This window comes from Dipteris shenzhenensis, chromosome 9, assembly GCF_047967505.1.
Source record: "Dipteris shenzhenensis isolate YYH24624 ecotype China chromosome 9, Dip_SZ_1.0, whole genome shotgun sequence".
Classification (NCBI taxonomy): Eukaryota; Viridiplantae; Streptophyta; class Polypodiopsida; order Gleicheniales; family Dipteridaceae; genus Dipteris; species Dipteris shenzhenensis.
In genome coordinates this window covers 44,216,408-44,242,575 of record NC_141604.1, presented here as the reverse complement: position 1 = coordinate 44,242,575, position 26,168 = coordinate 44,216,408, and the positions used below count along the sequence as shown (strand labels likewise).

The 26,168-nt window shown below is 41.2% G+C and overlaps 2 protein-coding genes across 3 annotated transcripts; both read left to right on the top strand.

Moving 5' to 3' along the window:
• The first annotated feature begins 3,399 nt into the window (after positions 1-3,399).
• On the top strand, positions 3,400-5,687 carry LOC147898693 (thioredoxin domain-containing protein 9 homolog). Of its 2 annotated transcripts, none has more exons than XM_087378929.1 (5): positions 3,400-4,040; positions 4,179-4,445; positions 4,528-4,725; positions 5,215-5,371; positions 5,573-5,687. In XM_087378929.1, exons 1-4 carry the CDS (start codon positions 4,017-4,019, stop codon positions 5,272-5,274), a joined length of 549 nt encoding a protein of 182 aa, XP_087235055.1. In that variant the 5' UTR covers positions 3,400-4,016; the 3' UTR covers positions 5,275-5,371; positions 5,573-5,687. The 2 variants fall into 2 exon arrangements, with proteins under 2 accessions (XP_087235055.1, XP_087235056.1); XM_087378930.1 differs by having other exon boundaries at positions 5,579-5,660.
• On the top strand, positions 5,577-9,592 carry LOC147898692 (pentatricopeptide repeat-containing protein At2g33680-like). Its single transcript, XM_087378928.1, has 2 exons — positions 5,577-6,033; positions 6,202-9,592. Exons 1-2 carry the CDS (start codon positions 5,649-5,651, stop codon positions 9,339-9,341), a joined length of 3,525 nt encoding a protein of 1,174 aa, XP_087235054.1. The 5' UTR covers positions 5,577-5,648; the 3' UTR covers positions 9,342-9,592.
• The last annotated feature ends 16,576 nt before the right edge of the window (positions 9,593-26,168 follow it).

Below are 26,168 nucleotides of genomic sequence, written 5' to 3'. Positions count from 1 at the left end.
ATCTTTATTTATTCATGCTATCAATGCCACTTTTAGTCCCCTCAATCAATGGAGTGGATTGGTGCAATGTCTAGATTATCTTGAGATTTTTAATGATTGCATGAATGCATGTATGCAATAATCATGCACCATCTTTTTTTTTCATGCACTATTATCACAGACTATCAATGCAACTCTTCATCCTATTAGTCATTCAAGAATCACATGACTGGTATAATATCTTAATTCATGACAATCATCCTCTATTTCAATCATTCCATTAATCAAATTTCTCCTACACTCATGCAAATAATGCATTATTTTTTATCATGACTAGTCAAAACATCCTATCAATTGTTTATGATCATATGATTGGTGCAAGTCATTAGTGTAGCACCCATTTATTATTCATATTATTATTAGAAAAGTGATTGGTTCAGCATCTTGATCCATGAAATGATAATACTATGTTATCAAATAGTGCCATAATGTGTGGCATCAATGTAACATTCAAGTAAACAATGCATCTTTTTTTTTCATGCTATCAATGTAAAAATGAGCACTTCATTCTTCAAGAATTCATGAATCACATCATTGGTGTGATTCATGATATGATACATAAACAAACATACTATAATTCACACCCAAAAAGTTTAATAAAGTCATGCATAAGCGCAATTCACAGGCCTTCCCCTTTTTAATATTTTCAATTCTCAGCCTTTAACCCAATAATTTTTTATATGTTCAATCTTGTAACCCTCATAACCTGTCCATGCAAATCTATCCTATGCTTAATCACTTCATTGTTGCTATCATTACTCGTACTATATCCCCTAATTGATATAAGGAAAAAAGAAATCATGACACATTTCCAGTCTCTCATAATCTAAAGATTAAAAGGTGTAGCAATGCCATGGTATATTCTTCCCAATGTAAACCCAAAGAAAGCAACCGCAATGCATTTCCCTCCTTGGAAAGAGAGTCATTACTACATCCCATTTAAAGCTAGAAGATGAGACATTTCTTAGCCCCTTATTGAAATACCAGGAAGAGAAGCCACACCATAATGGATGTCATGAGCAAAGAGGTAAACTCACCTATAGCTCTCCACAAAGGTGAGATAACCCCTTGATGGGGTTGTCCTGCTTCCACAAAAGATAGCCTGCTAGCAAACATGCATTGCTTGATGGTGAATCTATGTGCTATTTGAACTTTAATCACCAATATATTTCTATTTGTCAATTATATATTCATACTATCAATATACCTTAATTTACTAGTGGTGACTCAGTTGATTACTGGTGAAATGCATGAACATTAAAAATAGCCACCATTTAGACTATGAATTGGACCTAGCATGGCCTTTATGTGATCATGGGCAATATTGTGCAAAGAAGAGAAGATACTTATGCAAAGTCTTGAAACATGTGATTGGTGATTGAAAGTCTTAAGCATGCAAATACTACAAGTAGAAGGTTGCTATCATTTTGGAGTTGTTTCCCTCTAAGTGTGTTTTACTTTTTGATTGGTAATGTGATGAAGGCGTCAAATTCTATGTAAAAGGGTATTATGCCTTTTGATTTTTGATTGAGGCATTGAATTATGCGCAATTAATGAGCTATAAAGATTCTTGTGTGACTCACTAGTGTAAGAATATGGTTTGCACATTGTAATTAAGCAAATGACGCATATCATGAATGTAGAGGCGATTTGTGATTGGTGGAGTTTGATGCACGCCTACAATAGGTAGGCGATCGGTGATGTGAATGGTGATTGTGAATTCTTGTAAATGGTGAAAGCAAACAATGTAATCGGTGAATTAAATGTGTGAGAGAGCCTTACGAATGGTTAAAAGGTCATTACATGCAATTGCTTTGGAATCTTGCAAAATGTGTGAATGGAGTTAGAAGGTGGAAGATTCATGAACTTTATAAAGTAAGCTTGTAGAGAGGCATGACACATGATTGGAGAGCCATAATCCAAGGACTTAGTGCTTCATCCTATGTCTAACATCATTTTGTAGTCCCATGGATCTTTCCTAAGAGGCCGTTTTCTATCAACACTATGAGTCACTATAGCTTTGTCACACACTACAGTGGGATATACGCTCTTATGTAGGCCTTAATGTCCTTGTATCCTACATATATCTAGGCCTTAATGGACTTCAATACTACACAATGCAATCCAAAGAGTGAAACTATGAATCTTGGGCTCTATTTGCAAGAGCCATTAAAGCGCTAAGAGCACAAGGTGCAACCTAGGGGTTGTGCTATGACTCACTCATTGATAGGCTAATGACGGAAGATGGATATGGAGGAAAATGATTACATGATGGAGAAGCTACTTTTCATCCCTAAAACATGATGGAAAGGCTATAACCAGGAAAAAGCTCCTCGATTGCCACTACAAACATGAGAGAAAGAGAGAGAATAAAATTGTATTACTGCAAATCATTACCATAGATAATAGCCACTTCCCGATCGGATGCTTCAGTGAAGAAGGTTCAATGTTGTGCCAACGGCATTGAAACCAAGCGGCTAAAATGGGTGGGTGTGTATGTGCCCAAGCCCCAGGGGCCACTGAGGATTCTTTCTCTAGTCACTCCGTATGGGTGCACTATTGGCACTTTCAATTTCGATTTCACTCTATAACGCAAAAGAAAACAAAGAAGAAGCTTTGATGGTGTGCTTAAAACAGTAAAGGATGTAGGCGGTATATTGGGTGAATATAATTTTTGAATGGTGACAGAGGCTACCATTATGTATCCCTCGTTGTGAGGTTGGTTGGTGCTCAATTGTTAGTAGTAGCTAATGTTAGGTCGATCACCGGATAAATCATCACCCCATATTAAGGAATCCATACCATTGAGTTGGGCGCTCCCACTCTTGAGGGGACCTCTATTGGGGTGCTACCTTGAACCCCTTGTACATCAGGCCACACCTAGTGTATAAATTAGGACCTATCGAGCATTGATGCTACTCATTTCCTTCTCCTCATAAAGGAGGGCACCATTCTCTTACTCCAAGAAGCCCAAAGAGTGTCGAAATGATGAGTTTAAAAAAGTGTCCAAATGACGATAATTTTCCACGAAGGAACCTATGAGTTGAATGGATAATGTACCAATAAGAAACCTTCTCTCCTAGAGTAAGCTCCCCAAGGCTCAAAAGTGAGCTCAACAAAGAATTGAGAACTTAAAGCCCTCTCATGAGCTCTATCTTCATTCACATGAGTTAATCAATGTAGGGGGGACATACTCCCTTTGATGAGCTTAAATCAAGAACATAACTAGCTCTACAGAATGAGCAAAAGGTAGCAAAGGATCTAGCCTCTCACCTAGGGCACATGCAACTTTTTTAGGCAGGGAAGGCAATCGGATGCCTATCGGAAGGCATTGGATGCTTCACTCATGCAATCGGACTACACAGGAAGGCAAGGTCTAGCAAGAGGGGGATATCCAATAGGAATGCTTCTCTCACCTATCGGATTTCAATCCTAACATGTGTCCGGTGAGCTTCGGGCTGACATGTGCCTTTACATCGGGTAGGAATCTTCTTGAAGGAATGCTATTGGACCAGAGACATGAGCCCAGCTGTCTAGTGACCGTTGGGATGGAGAAGCAAACGTGTATTAGCTTTCTAAAGGAAAATCTAACGAGCTCTAGACGATGAGCAAAAGGGAACAAAGGATAGCCCCTCTGTATTTACCATTTAGGTGCATGCAGAGATGGCTAAGTAGTGTGTTAGCATCAACTTGCCTTGAGAACGATCGAGATTGGTGCAGTTGTGAGCAGTGAAACCCCCTCAAAAAAACAAGAGTAAGAACATTGCAAGGTGAATCTCTTGTGGGATGGATCGACCAAGGCAAATTTCCAAAATCATGCAGCAAGAGTCTTGCCTAGCAGTACCCAGGAGGAATCATGAAGCGCTACAGTTGGACGGGTTGAAGGATTGCCCACCGGGACCTATTAACCATCGCTTAAAATTTGTACGGAACCACCCCTAGTGACATTTTAGCCATTGTGCCTCCTCGTCAGGCCCATGGAGAATCCCGATCTCCAACAGGTAGTGGTGCCCATTGCTTGTCTGCAACCATTTACTCTCTTGTAGCTTTCAAAGCTTTGAATTCGTTACCTGTATTTTCTGGGACTATTAGGGCAGGTAGATCTCAGTCGTGTGACGCTATAATGACCGATCCTGCAGATTTTGGAGCAGCAAGTACTGACCGTTGCTCAAGTGGTAGAGGAGAAGCTTGATGACAAAATATTAAAGCTGGATAAATTTAACCTTCAGCAATTAAGATTAAAACGCTTGCAGCAGTTGAAGAAGATGGTAGCGAGACGGCAGCATGTCCTCTGTCTCGGCCATGGAGAATATCAGGAAATTATGTGCGAGAAAGGCTTTTGTTCTGTGGCAAAAAGTAGAGGGAGGGTGGTTTGCCATTTTTACTGTGAAATTTGGCCCTGCAAGGTTGGTTACGCCGTCATGACACCTCTAATTTCCTTTTTGTTTGTTTGATTAAAGCTGCCTAAACATAATGTTCTCTCCACAGGTTATGGACAAACAACTTACATTACTTAGTGAACAAAACGTTGAGACGGGGTTTGTGAAGAAGTTAATAAAACTTGGCAGCTTCACAAGCAAGTCCCAGACAAGCCAGCCTACACATCAATTTCCAACTTATCCACATGCTTCAACATCAGTTTCAACATTTGCCAGGCATCAGCTCCAAGTATCCCGAAGTTGCCAGGTCAGACCGATGCAGATCAGAGGCTTGCCAGCTCAGTAGATACCCAATTTATGTTGTTATTTTCTTTCTTTATTATACGAGAGAAGAGCAGGAAAAATATGAAACTTCAATGGGGACACGTGATTACACTTGCTCTTTGGTAATAGCCTTGGATTCAGTTATATTTTGCCTTGTTGTTTGATGTGATGGGCCTGAATACTTAAGCAGACACCTTGGTAATGTTGTCTGCACCTCTTGGACAGAGTAGGCACTCTAAGTAGATAGTCCAATGCACCATAAAGTTTACAATTTGAGTTTTCGTTCGTGGGTCTTTGTCTGATACCAAGTCTGGGATATCTGAGCTTTTTCATCTTTTGGTAGTGCTTTTTTAAAGTTCGGTTGTTGCTGAGGTATTCCAGTCACAGCTCTTCTTTTGGGGGGTGATGGTAGATTGTTGGAGGTTTTGTCTATATGGCATAGTCCTCTCTGATTGACATCTGCTTGGTTCAGTCTTTCAAAGAACACAGAGAACATCTAGTTTTGCTAGAAAATAATAAATGGGAGGCATGAAGATGGTCACTTTGATGCCAATTCAAGCTCACTCTGGTTGTGGAATAAGAACTGCACATCAGCTGAAATCTGGAGGTCCAGGCCAAAAACATTCCAGGTGTCCTTTCAAGCACTAATTTCTGATTAATAAATGGGTTGGATTTTTGGTTTACACTGCTGTGCAGCTATTACTCTAGCAAATGAGGTCAATGCCTCGATAGTTTGTGTTTAAGGCTTCCACATCTTGGAACCACGTTTGCATTTGAAGTAGTGCTGCTCAATTTCTTTTGCAATTGACTTGGAATGGTGCCTATGCTAGTCTCAGGGATTCAGCAGTTGTGACAAAGCGGTCCACCGATGGGGGTCTGAAGGAGGCACTTAAGTCTATAGCTCTCATGGACAAAGGAGTCCCCGTTTCCACAAATATGCTTTCTTTCCTGCTTCACAGGTGCATTGACAAGAAAGATCTGACAGCAGGCAGGGAATTGCATTGCCTCATTGTGAACAACGGATTTGGGTCAGATGCCTTTTTGGGTAGTTACTTGATCCACATGTTTGGTTTATGTGGTAGTTCGTTGGATGCAAAGAAAGTATTTAGCAGACTAAGTGAACCTGATGTGGTTCCATGGAGTGCAATTATATTTGCGCATGCCAAGCTTGGAATGAACGAGGAAGCTATTGATCTGTACCAAGAAATGCGAAGTTCACATGTGAAGGCAAATGGACATGTTTTTGTCGCAGTCCTTAAAGCTTGCACCAGTTTAGCGGCTTTGACACAGGGTAAGCAAGTTCACGCCCATATCATAGAAAGTGGCTTTGAGTCAAATGTGTTTGTTGCCAACAGTCTAACCAACATGTATGCCAAATTTGGGAGCCTCAAGCAAGCTCGCAGCATATTTGACAGGTTACCAAATAAAGATGTGGTGACATGGAATGCAATGATTGCAGGCTATGTCCAGGAAGGGAATAATGAAGAGGCGCTCCAACTTTTCATGAAAATGCAGCACCATAGCATACTTCCAAACGAAGTTACCTATCTTTGCATCTTGAAGGCATGTTCCAGTCTAGCAGCGTCAAATCAAGGCAAGCTAATTCATGCTCATATTCTTAAGAATGGCTTCGAGCTGGATATATCTGTTGGGAGCACCCTTGTTGACATGTATTGTAAATGCGGTAATGTTGAATGTGCATACAGGGTGTTTGTGAGGTTGCCAAGGAGGAATGAAGTAACATGGACTGCAATGCTTTCGGGTTATGTTGAGCACAGGCAAGGTCACAAGGCTTTTCAGCTTTTCAAGCAAATGCATGTGGAGGGCATTATGCCAAGTTATACTACATTTCTTGGCATTTTAAAAGCATGTTCTAACATGTCAATCCTAAATGAAGGCAAGCAGATTCATGCCCTCATCCTGGAAAGTGGTTTGGTTTTGGATATTTTTGTTTGCAATACCCTCATTGACATGTACACAAAATGTGGGAGTCTTGAGGATGCACGCATAGTGTTTGACAGTTTGCCAAAGCGAGATGTGGTGACATGGAGTGCAATGATTGCAGGATATTCACAGAACACACAAATTCTTGAGGCTTTTGAACTTTTTAAACAAATGCAAGAGGATGGAGTGCAGCCAAATCATGTTACGTATGTTTGCATCCTGAAGGCATGCTCCAGTTTACCATTACTGAAGATGCTTCATGACCTTGCTATTAAAGCAGGTTTTGAGACGCATTTGTCTGTTAGCAATACGCTAATCAGCATGTACGGCAAATTTGATAGCCTTGACAACATGCATAATGTGTTTAAACAATTGCCAACTCCAGACGCTGTGACCTGGAATACGATGATTGCAGGGTATGCACAATATGGGCATAGCCAGGAGGCTTTCCGACTGCTGCACCGAATGCAGCACGAAGGCTTAGAATTAAATCCATATATGTCTGTCTCCATCCTGAAAGCATGTTCCAGTCTGGCAGCCCTAAATGAGGGCAATTTAGTTTATTCCCATGTCATTACATGCGGGTATGAGTTGGATCTGTTTGTTGCCAGCACACTGATTGACATGTATGCTAAATGTGGCTGTATCCAGGAAGCTCACAATATATTTTGCAGATTGCCACAGCGAAATGTGGTGACATGGAATGCAATGATTTCAGGTTATGCAGCACATGGAAGCTGTGAGGAGGCTCTTGGACTTTTTGGAAAAATGCAGGAGGAAGTATTGGAACCCAATGCAGTCACATTTGTGTGCATTCTGAAAGCCTGTTCCTGCATAGCCAGTCTGGAAAAGGGCCGGATGATTCATGACTGTGCTGTTGAGTATGAATTTGAGTCTGATGTGTTTGTTGGCAATGCCCTCATTTGCATGTATGCCATATGTGGGAACCTTGAAGATGCACACCGGGTGTTTGACAGCTTGCTTTTGCGAGATACTGTAACATGGAATGCAATAATTGCAGGGTGTATCCATCATGGAAAAGGAGAGGAGGCTCTCCAACATTATCAGCAATTGCAACAAGAGGCAGTGGAACCAAATCAGATCACATATGTTTGCATTTTGAAGGCATGTTCTCGTGTTGCAGCCCTAGATCATGGCAAACTGATTCATTCTTACGTCAGCAAAACCAGCTTAGAGTCCGATGTCGTTATTGGCAATGCCCTTATCAACATGTATGCAACATGTGGGAGCCTTGAGGTTGCAAGCAAGATCTTTGACACGATGCGAAAGCGAGATGTGGTAACTTGGAGTGCAATTATTGTAGGCTATGCCCAGCATGGGCTTGGCTATGAGGCTCTTCAGCTTTTCCAGAAAATGCAGCAAGAAGGCATGAGGCCTAACAGGGTCACATATATTTGCATCCTGAAAGCTTGTTCCACTATAGCAGCACTAGATCAGGGCAAACTTATACATGGACTAGCCATTCAGACTGGGCTTGAGTTGGATGTAAGTATGGGCAATGCCTTATTAGATATGTACATCAAATGTGGTAGCCTTGAGGATGCATGCCATTGGTTTGAGGGGTTGTCAATACTAGACGTGGTGTCATGGAGTTCAATGATTTTGGGTTATGCTGAGGCTGGGCGTTGTCAGAGTGCTTTTGTGCTTTTTAAGCAAATGCAAGAGCAAGGCATACAACCAAACCAAGTCACCTTTGTGTGTATCCTGAAATCATGCTCCAGTTCTGTGGCTCTAAATCAGGGCAAATTGGTTCATACCCACATCATCGAAAGTGGATGTGCATCAGATTTGAATGTTGGCAGCACTCTCATTGACATGTATTCTAAATGTGGTAGCCTGAAACATGCACGTACAGTATTTGACTTATTACCAAGGCATAATGTGGTAACTTGGACTTCGATTATAGCAAGTTTTGCCCGTTATAATGATTATAAGGCTGCCCTGCAATATTTTGAGTGCATGCAACTAGAAGGCTTCAAGCCAGATCAAGTTACATTTGCTTGTGTTCTCTCTGCATGCAGTCATTTGGCGCTGGTGGACCGTGGTTGTCACTATTTTAAGTCGATCATACAAGATCATGACATCGTACCTACCTTGGAACATTGTAATTATATGGGAGACCTTCTGGGTCGTGCAGGGCTCTTGAAGGATGCAGAAGTCTTGCTTGAAAGCATGCCATTCCAATCAAATGTTGTGGGTTGGACATCCTTGCTTGGTCATTGCAGAACCTATGGCAACATACAGATAGGAAGCCAGTGCTTCAACCATTTACAAAACATGGATGGTAGGAATGCAGCTGGATATGCTCTCATGTCCGATATCTATGCTGCTGTCGGCATGCAAGAGAGTGCTGACAAAATGGAAGAACTTCGAAGACGTGCAAATGCCTGGAAGAAGCCCGGGAAAGCCTGCATTATGGTCAACAGCAAGTTGCATGACTTCTTAGTTCGAGATAAGGTCCACTCCCAAAGGGATGATATGTATACAAAGATGAAAAGGTTAAGTATTCAAATCAAGGATGTTGGATACGTGCCGCATTTGGATGGCATGTGGTGGTGGATCTTGAACGAGGGCAGGGAAGATTTATTGCGTGGACATTATGAAAATAGCACACATGTGGGCACATCTGAATAATTTGTTTATCATGGATCCAGATTATCTGTCAAATCCAGCAAATGTGGTTGAATTTGAAAAGTGGTGAAGGCTACCACCTAGCCCAAATTGAAAAAAATTTGAAGTGGGGCACTCAATTATCTATTCATATTCTTACTAGACTGTTTTGGAACTGTTGAACTCCGTGAACGAATTTCTTGTAGAGGTCGACTTAATTTTGCATCACGTACTTTGACTGACTTATGGAGTATCCTTAGAAACCACTGTAGACATATCACATCTTCCTACTGAAAGGAAGGATTAAGTGATACTTGGTAAATTCGTCTCCTCATGGCCTACAAATAGGAAAAAAACAATTGTTGATATTATTATGTTACCGGCTGTATCCTCCCAGTTTAGTCTGATTCATGTAGAGTTTGTGCTTCATTCATGAGCTTCCTGAGTTTGTGGTTTGAAAGTGGTGCTCTCTCAGGGTGATTTGGGATCTTGGGGAAGTTCCTAGCTGTCTATTGCTTCTGGTGACGTTTGGGTGCTCAGAGCTTCTAGTTTTGGACCATGCCAGCTTTGTTGGTCTGCTTTGGGAGCTCTTTATGGATGGTTCTTGATCTGTTTTAGCTTCCTACATGGTCTTCTGGGTTTTTGTATGTCTTCTGTGGTATACCTTCTCACCTTGCCTTCTTTCGTTGCTTCCATTGTTGTGAAATCCTCCTATCTGGAACTGGGTTTTGTTCGTTGTATTCTGGTGGGATTATATCTATGAGTCTTCTTGTAACCGCCTGAGCTTCCCACTGGGTCTGTCCATTGGGCATCCTCATTTGATGGCTGGCTAGTCTTTGTGTGTCAGGTGGAATCTCTCTGTTCTTTGTCATTTGTGACTTCCAGTGTTCATGTTTCCTTCGTCTCCAGTCTTGCTTCCATTGGTTTTGTTCAATCCGTATCTTGCGTTGTTATTCCTGTTTATCGATTTGAGCTATGTGTTTACGTGCTTTTGTCTGCTTTTAGTTTGTAGTGTTAGCCTTGAGTAGTTCTGTATTTTGGGTTACCACCACAAGGACCAAGTTCCTCCTGCATACCAGGGTTAGCAAGCTTTTTTAAAGCAAGGGAAGTCTCATAAATTGAATACAATGTTGGTTCTTGAATTAGCTCATGAATAATAGTATCCTTGTGACTATGACAGCATCAAAGTTGGTTTGACGTGCATGTCCACCGTCATACAGCACTTTTACAGCCAAAAAGTAATATATTCCATTCAAAACAACAAAGTACCAACGTACATTACAGCAGATGTGGGAGAGTGCTCTCCATCCCAAGCCTCCACAAAAATTCCCTAGAGAGAAAATGAAAAACCGAAAAAAATAGCTCAGACTTGCATAGGGAGAACCTGATTCCTTGTCATGTGCATGGACCGTATTTGATGTGTGCTTTAGGCGTACAGGACTAGTCGGCTCAGCAACCCTGAGGAGGCTTGGGGCTAGGCAGGCGATTCTCAGGTTGAGTTGAAGGGCACATATTGATTAGGGTTCGAATTAGGTTTTTTAGCTGCATTTGGCTCGAGCCTATGTAAGGAATCCAGGGGGTTCAATTCTCGCTGCGCAAGCTTAGCTCTTCCTTGCTGGTCTGGATCCTAGATCGTGTTGCGGACCTGCACCTGCTTCCTAGCATAGCCCAAGACCCAACGGATGTGATCCAAGGCCCTTGGGCACCACCTAGTGGCTAGGCTAGTTGGGATCTACTAGTTGGGAGATGTGCCATCAGCTCAGAGACATCCTAGCTCTCGAGTCTTATCCTCATAGACGTCATGGTTGGGTGGTGAGCTAGTTTGCATCTCGATGACACTCAATATTGTTGGCCGACACTAGAAAAGGAACTTTACGCAGTGGTATATGCTCTTAAGAATTGGAGACACTATCTGTATGGTTCTAAATTTATTGAATTGAGTGATCATCAATCAATCAAAGGATGTGTGAGATGGGATGGAATTGTGAGGGTAGATGGGTAGAGTTAATGCAGGATTTCAATTTTAACATATAGTATTGGAAGGATTCCTTGGATAGTGTAGCAGATGCCCTTAGTCGATTTAAGGATGAACAAAAAGAACTGAGAGCAAAAAAAAAAAAGACACCATACATCAGTTATAGACAGAGGGTCTTTGAACTTGGCTTTGAAGTCTCTGATCAAAGCTTTTTCATATCGAAAGACAACCTATTTTCCTTCTTTTGAGGCTGCCTTTACCTACATATTGCTGTACTTATAGTGTTTGTAGGGAATACATATTGGTCTTCAAGGACTAATACATGAGTGAGATGTTAGTTTCAAATGAACTCGCAACTATGACTTGTGGGTAGTTAGTTAAGTGTCTTAGCTTTGTTTTTTTGGATTCATGGTACTTACTGGCATCAATTTGCTAGTTCCTTTGTTCAAAGATGTTAATGCTTGAAACACTACAATTCTATTACACTATTAAACGAATTTAACAATAACCACTTCTTATGGCAAACTTTTCTGCAAAAGACTAGTTTCATAAATGTTGTTATGAATTCGAAAGCATTGGCAATATGTTCTATTTGCATTGATGAGACAGTTTTATTTAAATTAAATGTATGATGTACAACTTCAAACTAATGGAAATTGGAAGGAAGAATGAACCATTTGCAAAGAGCACAAGTACAAAACAAACAAGGTCTTAAGAACAATTATTCGTAAACAAGCACATAGCTTACAAATTCTTGCATTGCTAGCCTTTCCAATTGGCATGACCACTAAAATACGCATAAACAAACATGCAGCTTGCAAAGACTTGCATTGCTAGCCTTTCTAATTGGCATGACCACCAAAATACTTATAAACAATTACAGTAAGCAAGGCCCCGTCCTTGAGGAAGGGAGAGTGCAAAGAATCAAGCCAACATGTTGGTGAAATGAATGAATCAAGTTTGAATGAGGAGCTCATGGAGTCTTAGGAGCACAAGGCTTTGGTTCCTAGTGGAGACAAATACATAGGTAGAGGCAATAGTTTGCCCATGCTTGAGATTAGCCTAGTGACTGATGTAATACCACATAGTTTCGCCTTTGAGGGAAAGTTGCTTGTGAAACATGGAACCTTCAAGGCAAAGAATGCAATATAGACAACAAGGCATTTAGCCAACTTCAGGGACCATCACAACTACGAGACCATAACTTTAGTGTGCCTCATGCTTTCATAAATCAATGTTGTCATTGTCTCTCCCATGTCTAGGTTTCGAGGGTGTTGGTCACCTACAGTCGTGTTGTTGCTCGTTGTAGCATAGGTGCTTACAAGTGTAGCATAGGTCCTCAGGTCGTAACTCAATGAGAGGTGTAGGCTAAAGCATGGAAGGCAGATCTCATGCATGTGTGGGTGAGAAAAAGGGCTTGACACCAGCCAGATTGACATATGCTCAGAAAGGCAAAGCAATTCAGGATGAAACCACCAACTATGCTCTTATGACTACGATCATGGCTACAGAAGAGCCAGTGTACTTTGAAGACACAGTAGACAAGCCAGAATGGCAAACTACTATGAATGAAGAAATGGATAAGAATAAACTTGGGAATTATGCGACCTTCCACCAGGAAAGAAGGCCATAGCAAACCAATGGGTATACAAAGTGAAATTCAATCCAGATGGCAGTATTCAAAGATACAAAGCAAACTAGTTGCAAAAGGATTTGCACAGCACTATGGTCAAGACTATGATGAGACTTATGCTCCAGTAGCAAAGATGGATTACATACGGTTCTTGATATCACTAGCAACACTCAGCAGATGGAATGTATACCAGCTCGATGTCAAGAATGCATTTCTCAATGGTTATCTAGATGAGGAAGTCTACATGCAACAACCAGCAGGTTATGTTGAACTAGGAAAGGAAAAATGTTTGCCATCTCAAGAAAAGTCTCTACGGCTTAAAGCAAGCACCCAGAAGTTGGTATAGTAGAATTGACAAGTATTTTCGTGATTTGGGATACATGAAGTCCGATGTAGATCATACTCTCTACTACAAAGTTCATGGGGAAGACATTACTATTGCACTTTTGTATGTAGATGATCTAATTGTGATCGAAAGCAAGGATAGCTTCATCAGAAAACTAAAACCAGACTTATCTGCAGAGTTTGACATGAAAGATCTTGGACTTATGCACTATTGTCTTGGAATTGAGTTTTGGAGAGATTCAAATAGCACATTCATGAGTCAGCTCAAGTATGTTGATAATCTCCTAAAGAAGTTTCATATGGCAGATTGCAAGATTGCAGCCACTCCCATGGAACAGAGTTTGAAACTTACTAAAGATTCAAAAAAGCCTACAGTAAATGACAGGTACTATAGGCAGCTCATCAGATCTCTTATATATCTGACTATCACACGGCCAAATATTTGTTATGTAGTAAGCTCAGTAGCACAGTTTATGGCAAATCCAAAACAGTCTCATTGGAATGCAGCCAAAAGAGTCTTGAGATACATCAGAGGTACAAGACAGTTTGGGATAGAATATAGAGGAAGTCATCCATGTTTGCATGGATACTATGACAGTGACTATGCCAGAGATCATGAGACCAGGAGATCCAAACAAGGATATGCATTTTTCCTTGGTCAAGGTGCTATATCATGGTTGTCAAACAAGTAGCCAACTGTTTCTTTGTCTTCAACTGAAGCAAAATATAGAGCACTCACTACAAGTGCATGTGAGGCTGAATCGGTTTGGTAGGAAGCCGATTAAGCAAATAGTTTGTAGTGGCTATTGCTTCTGCCCAATACTGATTCGAAAGATACTTCTCACTAAGCATTGCTTTAGCACTGCGCCTGCTAAAGTTCAATTCTTCCTTTCAGCTCTTGCATTCTACTGAGGAGTATCTGCACAAGTGAATTGTCTTCAAATGCCATGACTTCTACAAAAGTTCATGAATGCTCAAGACATGTATTCACCTCCTCTATCTGATCTCATGACTTTGATTTTCCTGCTTATTTGGTTTTCTACCATGGCTTTAAATTCTTGAAATCTAGAAAATACTTTAGATTTCTCTTTCAGAAAGTAGACCCAACAATATCTGTTGTAGTCGTTGATGAAAGTCAAGTCGTAAAATGAACCATTGATGCTGCGGGTCTAGGCATAACCCCATACATCTGTATGTATCAAATCAAGAATACCTCATGCTCAAGAGCTACTTTTGCCGAAGTTGGTTCGCTTTTGTTTGCCGAAGCAGCATACTTCACAAACTTTTCCAAGAAACTGTAGCTTTGGAATCCCAATTGGCCATATTTTGATTCTTGAGATCTAACAAGTACTTGAAATTAACATGACCTTATCTCTTATGATGATGATGATGACCACTTCACTGGGATGATCTACCTCTGCCTCTACCTCTACCTCTGCTTTTATTTGAAGCTGTGAATGCCTGATTATTAGAATGACCTTTGCGTGCTTGAATGGCTTGCATCCTGAGTCCTTCACCAAGTAGGACTGACTAGAGTTCTTCTAGTATCGAAATTTGTTATACCAACCATCGATCGATGAAAGAACAGCAAATAATTTATTTTCTTTTGTTCTTTTATAGTGTTGTGTCAGACGCGTCGACGTAGAAGCAGATGTGCGTGTAGGACTCAAAAGTGAGTGATACTTGCGTCAAAATATGCATGTGGAGCATAAAAAATCAATCGATTTTCCTTTTTGGAGCACCCTCAAATTCTTCCTGGATCAAGAGATACGACTTGTGATCTACGTGGAGGGGCAAAAGGAGTGCAAATGTGTTCAATGATGATGTGGCAATCGGGGGGTCACATGGAGTGATTGTGCCTAGCAGGGGCTGTGCCTGTGAAGCCCTGTGTTGAGGTGGCAGGAAAGGTCACATGAACTGCCTATGAAGCATTGTGTGTGCCTGGCAGGGGTCAATGCTGAGTGTGCTGCTAATGTGGCACTACTTGACCTAACCCAAGGTCATGTTAATCCAACCATGGTATGGTTTACTAACCCCAAGGTCTGGTTGACTAACCCAAGATCAAGTTGACCAAGGTCAGTTGATGATGTGGCTGTGCTGATGTGGGCCTGATGACATGGCTGCCACACCATAACAGATGATGTGGATGTTGATGTGGTTGGTGACATGGCATTGATAGCTGGACTACTGATGTGGCAAGCGGTAGATAAGGTAAGTTGACGTGGGTGCTAACGTGTTGATGATGACATGGTAGATAAGTGTTGAGTTGGCAGTTGGATTGCCACGTGGAGGATAGGATCAAGCTAATGATGGCCACGTGTCATTTCACGGATATGCCATGTGGCAAATTAGGAGCCAACCCTTGGAGATCAGATTCACCAGAATCTAATAGATTCTTTGTAGAATCTTTAAAGATTTTGTCCTCTTGGGATTTTCTTTTGTGTCGTGTGCTTGGAGGTCCGTCACGATGACGAAGCAGTGGAAGCTACGGATTGTGAGGCATGGCCGTTTTACAGAAGGATCGTGGAGCACTACTTTGGACTAGACACTACTAGTTGTTGGGGCGTAGAGAGGCTATTGAAAGAGTCGTTGCTCTCGGCTGTCGTTAAGCCAGTCGTTTTGAGGTAGATGGCAAGCCTGTGTACATGGAAGTTGATGAAGAGATGCTACCAGATTGCAGGTCAAATGATGGAGAGCCGACTCGTTCAGGTGCCGTTCGGTGGTCGAGAGGCGCTATAGTTCACCGTTAGCTAACTCAAGCCACCTAGGCCAGTGGGTCTTGCGAGCTACAGTTTGTTGTAGGAGCACTTTGAGGAGTTGAGCTGGTTGCTGAAGGAGAAGTTGCCTTTGAAGGAGCCACCGGTTGTGAGAGTCGATCGTTAGGCTGCTAGTCCATTGGCGCTGTAGATGGAGTCAAAGTTGCTAGTAGTCGTCCCTTGTAGGAGGAGGAGCATCGTCTTCTGTAGGAGGAGCGTCGATCTTCAAAACTACTAGTCAGCAAGAGGTAAAGGAAATCTGAGCATTGTAGGGTTGAACGTTGTAGAGGTGGCTCTACAGACGGGCCTTGCAGCTCATGTTGGTGAGCATGCAGTAGATGGAGATGTCATTTGTTGCATGGACTAGAAAGCCGTTGTAAGAGGCTTAGTCACTTGTATGAGTCGCCTTGCTTCAGGGCTTGGAGTCACCTTACTTCAAGGCTTTTCGATCGTCTTGTTTTAGAAGCCAAGCTTTCTCGTAGGCTGTTGCCCTTTGGTGTTGCTTGTAGGAAGCGCTTAGGTAGATAGAAGTCTTTACCTCAAAATTCTTTGCAGTAGGAAGGAGAGTTCTCTCTCTCTCTCTCTCTCTCAAAACAAAGTATCTCGCTCTTTGAATAGCTAAATCTCTCTATGAATGAATGGGTTTCTTTCACATGCACCAAAATCTCTCAAAGAGTGCTTTCAAATCTGAATGAACACCCAATAGAAATCACTCATGAATCTCTCATGAAATGGATGGACGGAAATTTTCTCTCTCAAGTGACGGAAATTTTCTCTCTCAAGTGACGAAAATTTTCTCTCTCAAATTATGGAAATTTTCTTTCAAAGAATGGATGAAGATCTCTCATGGAAGTGGACTCTCACAGAGAACACTCAAGAGAACTCTCAATCTCTCTCGCAATGATCTCGATGCCTCAGCAGAAAAGGCAAGGGAGCTCTGATACCATGACAAAATATGAAGTGCAGACAGGAGAAGAGTGGAGATGAGGAGAGAGGGCACAGCTAGAGAGCACAACACAAATGACTAACTATACACTAGATTTAGTTGAGAATGTAGAATATATACAAATCCATTTAGGGTTAGGGTAAGGGAATCTAACCCTTTCCTTTATAGCACTTGATTGGGTTAGTGCTATGCACATATGATCACATGATGGTGCTATAGAGTGCTGTAAAGGAAAGAGTTGGATTGCCTAACCCTAACCCTAAATGGGTTTGTATATATTCTACATTTTCAACTAAATCTAATGTATAGTTAGTCATTTGTGGTGTGCTCTCTAGCTGTGCCATCTCTCCTCATCTCCACTCTTCTCCTCTCCCCTCTTCATATTTTGTCAGCGGTGCTAAGCAACAATGGAGAGGAGAGAGCAAACAACTCACAAGATAGAACTCAAAATGGAGAAAACCAATAAAGATGTGCACAATGATCTTAGGGGAAAACCCCTCTATTGCTGAGGAAAACCTCAACTCCGGTAATGAAACTATTGTACACTAAGATGATGAAGTTATAAGGGCAGGGGGCCTATATATAGGGTCACCCTCTGTCCAAAACCAAGCGACGAGGGGAGGGCATAGTGGCCGACCAGGGGAGCCGACCTTGGGTTAGGGGAAACCGATGAGATGGTCCATCAAATGGCCCTGGTTAGAGGCATGGATACTCTACCATCGAAGTCACCACCTCATGTAGTGGTAGCCCTCTAGGAGGCTTGAGGCAAGCACACATGACCCGGTAGCACCTTGCAATAGTGGCAAGTAGATTCAGGCTCTGTATGCCCTTGCTCCTGCTCCGTACAGGCATGTGTGCATGCTGGTGTGGATAGCCATCATGGTGATCATGCTCTAACTCTCCTGGGTGGGAAAATCCACAAGCAAGGCCCTCTCTCTCCCTCACATGGCCGGGCAAACCCACAACCAAGGCCCTCACTCAATGATGCAGGAGCTATCACCTCTAACACCCCCTCTCAGCTCCAAAATCATGAATTATCTTAAGTGAGCTAGAATGGTCTCCAAGCAGTTGTTCTAAGGGATTGGTGACGAGATTTGCCTTGTTGTCCTCCCTCTTGTAGTATTTAATCTAGATCACATCATTGTCGAGAACCTTCTCCTAAACATAGTGGTACTGGATCTCAATATGCTTAATAGAAGCATGGAACACTGGGTTTTGAGCAAGTGCAATACAACTCTGATTTTCATTGTGGATGACCGTCAAGGATGTCTGTGGGAACCCAATCTCTTCAAGTAACTGATGAAGCCAAACTACCTCACAAGTAGCAAAACATGCAGCACAAACTCAGCCTTGATGGAAGACAAGGCTACAGCAGGTAGCCTTTTACTGCTCCAAGGGCTTTTCATATGATATAGTGTCATGCCATCTCATCGCCATGGACCCTAATGATAAATTGTCCAAGTTTGACCCTAGCGATCCTGTGGATGCAAGCAGATATCATCTCTGATTTGGCTATTCAATACAAGATTGGACCTATGTTACTCTATTAGTCTACTAAGTTCATTCATGCAGACACCTAAGAAGACCCACTGGGATGTTGGTATGCAGATTGTTCGATATCGTCAAGGTTCTCATAGTTGGCTCTATGATAAGAGGAGGGTCGACATCGATCATCAAAGAGAAGATATGTTCAGATAACATCCCTACTGAGTATAATCTCCCTCTTGGAAGGGATCATACAGCCAATAACATGTTGATTGAGAATTGTACCCAACAAAGATCGTCCCATTGGACTTAACATCCAACTTGCCCCTCTATTTCTTTAGAATGTGAATAAAAGGCATCACACCCAAACAGGCGGGAATAGGATGCCATCTGGGTCCTTTCCAAAGGAATCCTCAAAGGAGTAACTTTAGGAACAATAGATGTCAAAGAGTAGTTAAGGATATGTAAGATATATACTGTACTGGACAGTGGCCTCAGCCCAAAAGAACCGGGGAACCTCTTGATGAGTAAGCATGGTCCGAGACATTTCTATGACTATGATTCTTCCACTCAACAACACCTGCTTCTGAGGCAATGCCAATATTGGCAAATTCCCACTGAATGCCCTTTGTCACACAGAATTCTTCAAAGGGATGGGAACAAAATTCACTGCCTTTGTCAGAGTGGAGGGTTTTAACATGAAAGTTAGATTCATTTTTGACAAGGGCACACCATTCCTAAAAATAGTAGTAGTCCAAAGCCTTTTGTGCCAGAAAGTAGATCCACATCATAAAATAAAGAGCCCCTCCAAGGTTGGCAATTTTCTTGTAAAGAGTGCAAAGGTACCAATCAGGGTATCACATGGAATGTCTTTGCATGCCTTGGAAAGACCAAAGGGTCTATGAGATTTGAAGAATCTTGATACAATGAGCTGAAAGGGTGGAGCCTCTAATCGGGCATCAACACCCATGAGGAATACAAAATAGCCATAATCATAAAGACATACAAAGAGAAATCTTTGATCTCATGGAGAAGATAGGAGTAGTAGCAATGATGATCATCTAGAGAGGTCATGCCTTATAGGGGATCAAGTCTAGGAGAGTACCTATCTAGGATGAGATTTAGTACCTGTATAGGGGATCGAGTCTAGGAGAGTACCTGTCTAGAGAGGTCAAGCCTTATAGGGGATCGAGTCTAGGAGAGTACCTATCTAGGATGAGGATTTTGAAACTTCTAGCCCTACAATTTTGTTTCCCAACATGAAGAAAGACCAACATGGATCTGCACAGGCCTCTTGTGGTAAACAAATCAAAGAGATCATGGACAACCCCTTGGAGAATGAAAATATTCCTTATCCTAACTTGGTTGCTGCGATGAGGCAACAATGATATAAAGCTTTTGACAGAGCATTGAGATGGTTGTCGGTATGTTGATTGCAAAAAAGATAGAGCACTATACCGCCTTTATAACTACTACAATCTCTTCCATATCCTCACCCCTACCCTAAACACCAGACACCATATACTCCCTCAACCCTGAAAGTCTTCATCTCGAACAAGTTCAAAGCGAAACACATCATCCAAAAGAGGTCTTGCTGGTGGCAATGGCAGATTAATCCACTCTTCCTCTCTCACATATGCTAAGACTGACCAAATATGATCATGTACTTCAGAGTATAAAATTTCCACATATACATCAATTACCAAATTCAATGCTCTGCATAAACAGGCCCAATTCCAAGATCAAGTACATGAATATACAGTTTCCTATTTCTTTTTCCTTTAGTATTTATATCCACTCATCAAACTCAACATCTATACAAAGACTCATCTAGAGAATTTCTTCTAGGAGGTCTTCCATTACTGGTAACACAACACCCTGCCACTCTTCGTCATTTACATACAACAGTATGTGCCACACACCTTGTGATTTAAAGTTAAGGACTTCTTCATATTGAAAGTTCCAGTTGAAGCACACTGTATCATACTGTGAATCTACGTCTAAACAAAAATACATGTTTTGGTTTTTTTCTTTTCTTTTCCTCCAATAACTCCTCTAATGGTATCACTCTATCTCCTTCCACAAAAACATCTACAAAATCAAACCCCACACTCAAATCACTCTGATATAATATCTACACTCTAGTCTTAGAAAAATTCATATTCTGGTATCATATCTATCTCATAAAATAGATCTCTCGGCCACTGGCTCCTGGGAAACTCAATCCTACAGCTACCTCGTCTGTTATCTATAGAATAAGAACCCATCGCTCCTCTGTAACTTCATTGAATATTACTTTATATTGCACATGTTGTGGTACAATAATTGCCTCCACCCCCTGTGGTTCATCTCAAACACCAAAAACATTTTTCTAATTACACCAAAGTTATCAGTCTTTTAGCTCTTCCCTGGCCTGGAAGACTCTATGGTTGGGAAATGACTGTAGCCCACTAGTTCCTACTGTCCCTGGCTTTGGTTTCACCATCTAGCTCCACAGCAATGGCCTCTCCTTCAAGAAGCCCATATCATGAAACGACCCCATCACCTTTATGAGATTATAGTCACTCAGCTTCTCAGCTCATAGAGCATACATTCCATCAACCAAGGCACTCCCGGCCTGCTTTATAGCGACACCCCCAGCTAGAGCATCCCTCCTCGCATCTCATGCAATTGATGACTAGCTAGCTTATGAACATGCTGCAACTCCTCTAAACCAAAGCTCATGATCAATGCATCCACCACTAATGGCTTAGTCGCCTCCCATAGCCGTTGCTACAGCAACCCAGAACTCAACAAAGCTCCTGACCTTTGTTGTCTAAGAGGCACCCATCTGTACAATAGCCCCCTCAACCAAGTAGCTCCCTACTCTCTATCGATCCTTCCAGCCAAAAACCCGATCAACTCCCAACTCCCATTTTCACGCAGCTCCAGCTCGCCGTCCAGAAGCTCCCCTTCCTTCTTTACGTAGCATGCATGGCCTCCTTCTCTGAAAATTAGCCACGTTATGCTTTCCTTTTTACCACTCTTCCACTCTCCTTTCAAACCTTAGACCAAGGCCATTAATGCCTATATTCCAACCTTAGGCACACCACATTTGCACATAACCTTCAAGCAACATTTAATGCTTATTTCCATAGGCTATCACATATGATGAACCCAATCTCGACACACGATGGATATACATGATGACACCCACAATACAAAAAATGCTCATGCCACTATACACATATGACTCGGGACAACCATGAAGAACACATGTCATCCCTCAACAAAACACCGTCACACTTTGGATACCATGCTCTGGAGGTCTGGTACAACCACATTGCATTTCATCATTTCCCAAATTACTCTGCTCTCTCTCATCTCACTCCCCAGTACTCTACCTTCTATTCTTTACTAATCATTAGTGGCAGGATGAGCCACAATCTGACTTGGGAAGCATTGGTGCCTATGGTGCTGGACTAAGAGGAGCAATATAAGAGTCCCTCCCATGGCGGTGGCTTTGATGCTCTAATAGCTCCACAGTTGAGAAAGAATCAATTTTTCCAAACCACTGTGGCCAAAAAGGCCATTATTGGAGGAAGTGCCCTCTTCAGGCTTACAACAAGGGTACTAGTTCCTCCTCTGCTACTATAACCCCTGCCTTTGTTCACATTGAAGTTATTGATTCTTTGGCGGGTTGTGACTCTTCAAGCCAAAGATTCCATGACTTGGATTGTCGACAGTGGGCCATCTCATAATATGAGTCCTTCTCTAGTCGGACTCAAAAAAATTTGTGATCTTAGGGCGAGATGTTTGTATCGGTGATAGTCCTATCATCAAAGTATTTGCTGAAGGCAATCTCGACATAACTCCAAATAGCAAAGGAGGGATGCACTCTTGTTTTTTCCCTCTCTTGGATTCAATTTGATGTCTATTTATGAGACTTGCTATCGAGGTACCACAGTTTTGTTTAATGAAAACTTTGTGGAGGTTAGGGATAAACGACGGTCAAGTTGTTCAAACTGGTATAGTGAGTCATGGAATTTACACTTTGTCTGCACTTTCCTCAATCACATCTTCCATTTAGTGTGACTTGTGGCATTTTCATTTTGGTCACTTGAATGTGATGCACTACAACGTGCTGCCCAAGAACAAATGGTCCTCGGTCTACCTGATGTGGGCAGTAACCATGGTCAGTGCCATTCTTGTATTCAAAATTTCATTTCCACCCTCAATTGATGCATCTACCAATAGCATGTTCGTTAATTCCATTCCTCAATATCAAACTCGTCATTTCTACTCAAATTGCCATTGTACTAGTCATAATCAATTGATGAATCATCACACCAAATAATCCAAACACAATCATAATGGATACACAAACATTTAAACACATAGCCATCAAGTATGTTCCGTTGTTGCAATAACACCAATCATAGTAGCAACTAACATATACCAACCATCTATCCTAGCAAAATATAGATTTAAGTTACGAAAATTATATTTCTAGTATATCTTGCTTTTGACATTATTATTTTAGTCAAGTGTGACTATGGCAAGGTACTCCATAGGAGCGTACCGGACGTTGTGGGGGTCCTAGTGGATACTTTGTGTGGTTCGTTGGGGATGCCTGACTAGCTTGTGTTTTGCCATGCTAGATGGTCGATATTGTGGGTGATTCCATGTTAATACTAATGTCACTAGTGTTATTGGTGTTGTGCTTGATTATTGTACTTTGAGCACAGTTATGTCAGGATCAGTTGATTCGATGATTCATCCAATCGATTGTTAATATAGCTAGTGTAATTGGCAGCTTGAGTACAGGTGATGGAACTCACAGAGGATTGGAGTTAGTGCGAGGGTACCGATTGAAGTGTCGCACAATGCATCTTTTATGTCCATGGGCCAATTTTGTATTTCTTTAATATTGCATTATTTATATTTATTGCATTATCATGGCGAATCAGCCACAACCACCCACGCTCCAAGAGCAGTTAGATGCACTTCAGGCACAGTTGGTTGATGAGCATGAGCATAGGGAGAGATTGGGAAAAAAGTCAATGGTAAGAAAAGGAAGAGGCATTCGTCTAACAATGAGTCATCTGACGATGATTTTGAAGATGATCCTATTATCAAGATAGTCAAAGATAGTCAAGAAAGGGGAGTAAGATAAGTAGAAAAGCTTTCTCGTTTCAAAATTTCAAAGGAAAGAAAGATGCACGCACTATCTTGTCTTGGAAATTAAATGTGATGCAAATCATTTAGTTGAGAGTGTTGCACTCTGGTGAAACATCACTAAGCATAGTAAAAGGCGATTAAAATCTTGGAAGTCTTTTCAAAAGCTCATCAAGAGAGATTTCCTTCCCTCACACTTCAAAGCAAACGCTAGACAATAGTGGGATACTTTTAGGCAATTCAATAAAGAAATGATCTCCACATACACTAATAGGTTTTGGCAAACGTTGATCCAATTACAATCCTTAGAGAAAGTAAGTGAGCGAGATCAACGAAGAAAGTATGTGGCCGGTCTAAAATTTAAATTAAGAGCCGAGATTAACATGTTTCATCCTCATTCACTGAACTCTGTGATTTCTCTTGCAATGAATTGTGAGAGGAAGAATGGAATCCCAAAGGAAGGAAAAAACTTGGAATGGCCTGTACCTTTCCATAAGAAGAGGAGATTTGATAAAAAGCCCTTCTTTAAATCTAAATCTGGTTTTGTTCCACAGAAGATAGATTCTTCTTCAAAGCCGAATGGTGGAAATTTTCCAAAAGAAAGAAATAAGGTGTTTCAGGTGCAACAAGGTGGGACATATAGCAATTGAATGTCTAGAAAGAAAGAAGAACCCAATGGCAAAAGTGCATATGATCAAGAATGACGTAGCTAAGCAAGAGGGAGACACAATGCCAAGACACTCTGAAGATTGAGATAAGTATAATTGTCATGCTCTTCTTAAAATGAAAGGTTTCATTAATGGTAAAGAGGTTGTTATTCTACATGACGATGGTAGTACACATGATTTCATTTTGGAAAGAGCCTTAGCAAAGCTAAACCTAGAGTCATTCCCATCTCACTATAAAGTCAAAGTTGCTTTTACCAAGACAAAGTATAATTGCACTAGGGAAGTCAAGAATCTTGAAATTTCAATCAAACCTTACAAGGATAGACAAGACTTTCTAGTGGCACGCCTACAAGGAGTTGATATCATCTTAGGAATGCCATGGAGACATTAGTACAATCCTAAGATAGATTATGACTCACATCATATGTGGATTGAGAAGGACAAATAAGAAATATGCCTGAAAAGTTCTATGAAGGCTGAAATTGGTCCTTTACTCAACCATACACAAGCCAAGAGAGCAATTAGGAAATGTGAGAAAACATATTTGATTTTGGTGAATACGGTAACGGCTACTCAGCTAAACACTAAGCCTACACACCAAAAGTTTCTTTCTCAAATTTTTGATTGTTTCTTAGAGGATTTACCACCTGGATCAGCATGTTCTCGACCTGAAGATCATAGGATAGAAATCCTACCGTGCAATACTCCACCTTGCAAGGCTCCTTTTAGAGTTAACCAGGTAAAGTAAAAGGAAATTCAAAAGCAAGTGGAGGAACTAATAGAGAGAGGATTGATAATCCCCAATAGTTCTCCTTATGGAGCACCTGTCTTATTAGTCAAAAAAAAAAAAGGAACCTATCGAATGTGCATAGACTACCGTGCACTAAACAAAATCACAGTGAAGAATAAATACCCAATCCCTAGGATTGATGATCTTTTAGACAAATTGAAAGGGGCCAAGGTCTTCAGTAAGATTGATATTAAATCCGGCTATCATCAAGTTCATATGGTAGAAGAGGATATATACAAGACTACCTTTAGAACTCAAACGGGACATTATGAGTTCCTAGTTATGCCTTTTGGGTTAACTAATGCTCCAGCTACTTTTAGTAGAATGATGAATCGAATCTTTCTTAAACACTAAGATTGTGTGGTAGTATTCTTTGATGATATTCGGGTTTTTAGCAAAGATATTGAGGAGCATAAGGAACATCTAAAGCTAGTCTTTTCACTCTTGAAAGAAAATCAATTGTACATAAATCCTAAAAAGAGTAGTTTCTTTCAAGATCAAATAGAGTATTTGGGTCACATAGTATCTGCCGATGGGATTCAAGTATATCCAAAGAAAATTATATGCATAGTCATATGGTCTAAACCTCGAGATATACACGAATTAAGATCATTCTTGGGATTGTGTAGCTTTTATAGGAAGTTTGTCAAGAATTTTGCGTTCATTACACATCCATTGACAAACCTTCTTAGAAAAGCTAAGAATTTCTTATGGACCGAGCATCAAGATAAATCTTTTGGAGCTTTGAAAGAAGCTCTCACACAAGCTCTTGTGTTGCAACTACTCGATTTCTCTAGACCATTCTTTGTAGTTATAATCGATGCTAGTGGATATGGAATTGGAGCAGTGCTTATGCAAGATGGACATCCTATAGCCTAGGAGAGCCGAAAATTAAAACCATTGAAATGCAATTATAGTGCATATGATAAAAAATTAACTGTTGTTGTGCATGCCTTGTGAATGTGGAAACATTATTTGATGGGAGCTGAGTTTCTTATCAAAATCGATCCAGCAAAGTATCAAGCATTTGTTGACCTAGCCACTAATATCTAATAGGCACATCAAGTGGGCATCATTTATATAGAGTTTTCAGCCC

Excerpts from the sequence above, each read along its gene's own strand:
- LOC147898693 (XM_087378929.1), top strand. The coding sequence starts at position 4,017 with ATGGAGAATCCCGATCTCCAACAG. Across the intron at positions 4,041-4,178 it reads AGAATCCCGATCTCCAACAG|ATTTTGGAGCAGCAAGTACT; the intron begins GTAGTGGTGCCC and ends CCGATCCTGCAG. Across the intron at positions 4,726-5,214 it reads AAGTATCCCGAAGTTGCCAG|TCTTTCAAAGAACACAGAGA; the intron begins GTCAGACCGATG and ends TGCTTGGTTCAG.
- LOC147898692 (XM_087378928.1), top strand. The coding sequence starts at position 5,649 with ATGGACAAAGGAGTCCCCGTTTCCACAAATATGCTTTCTTTCCTGCTT. Across the intron at positions 6,034-6,201 it reads TTTAGCGGCTTTGACACAGG|GCTATGTCCAGGAAGGGAAT; the intron begins GTAAGCAAGTTC and ends CAATGATTGCAG.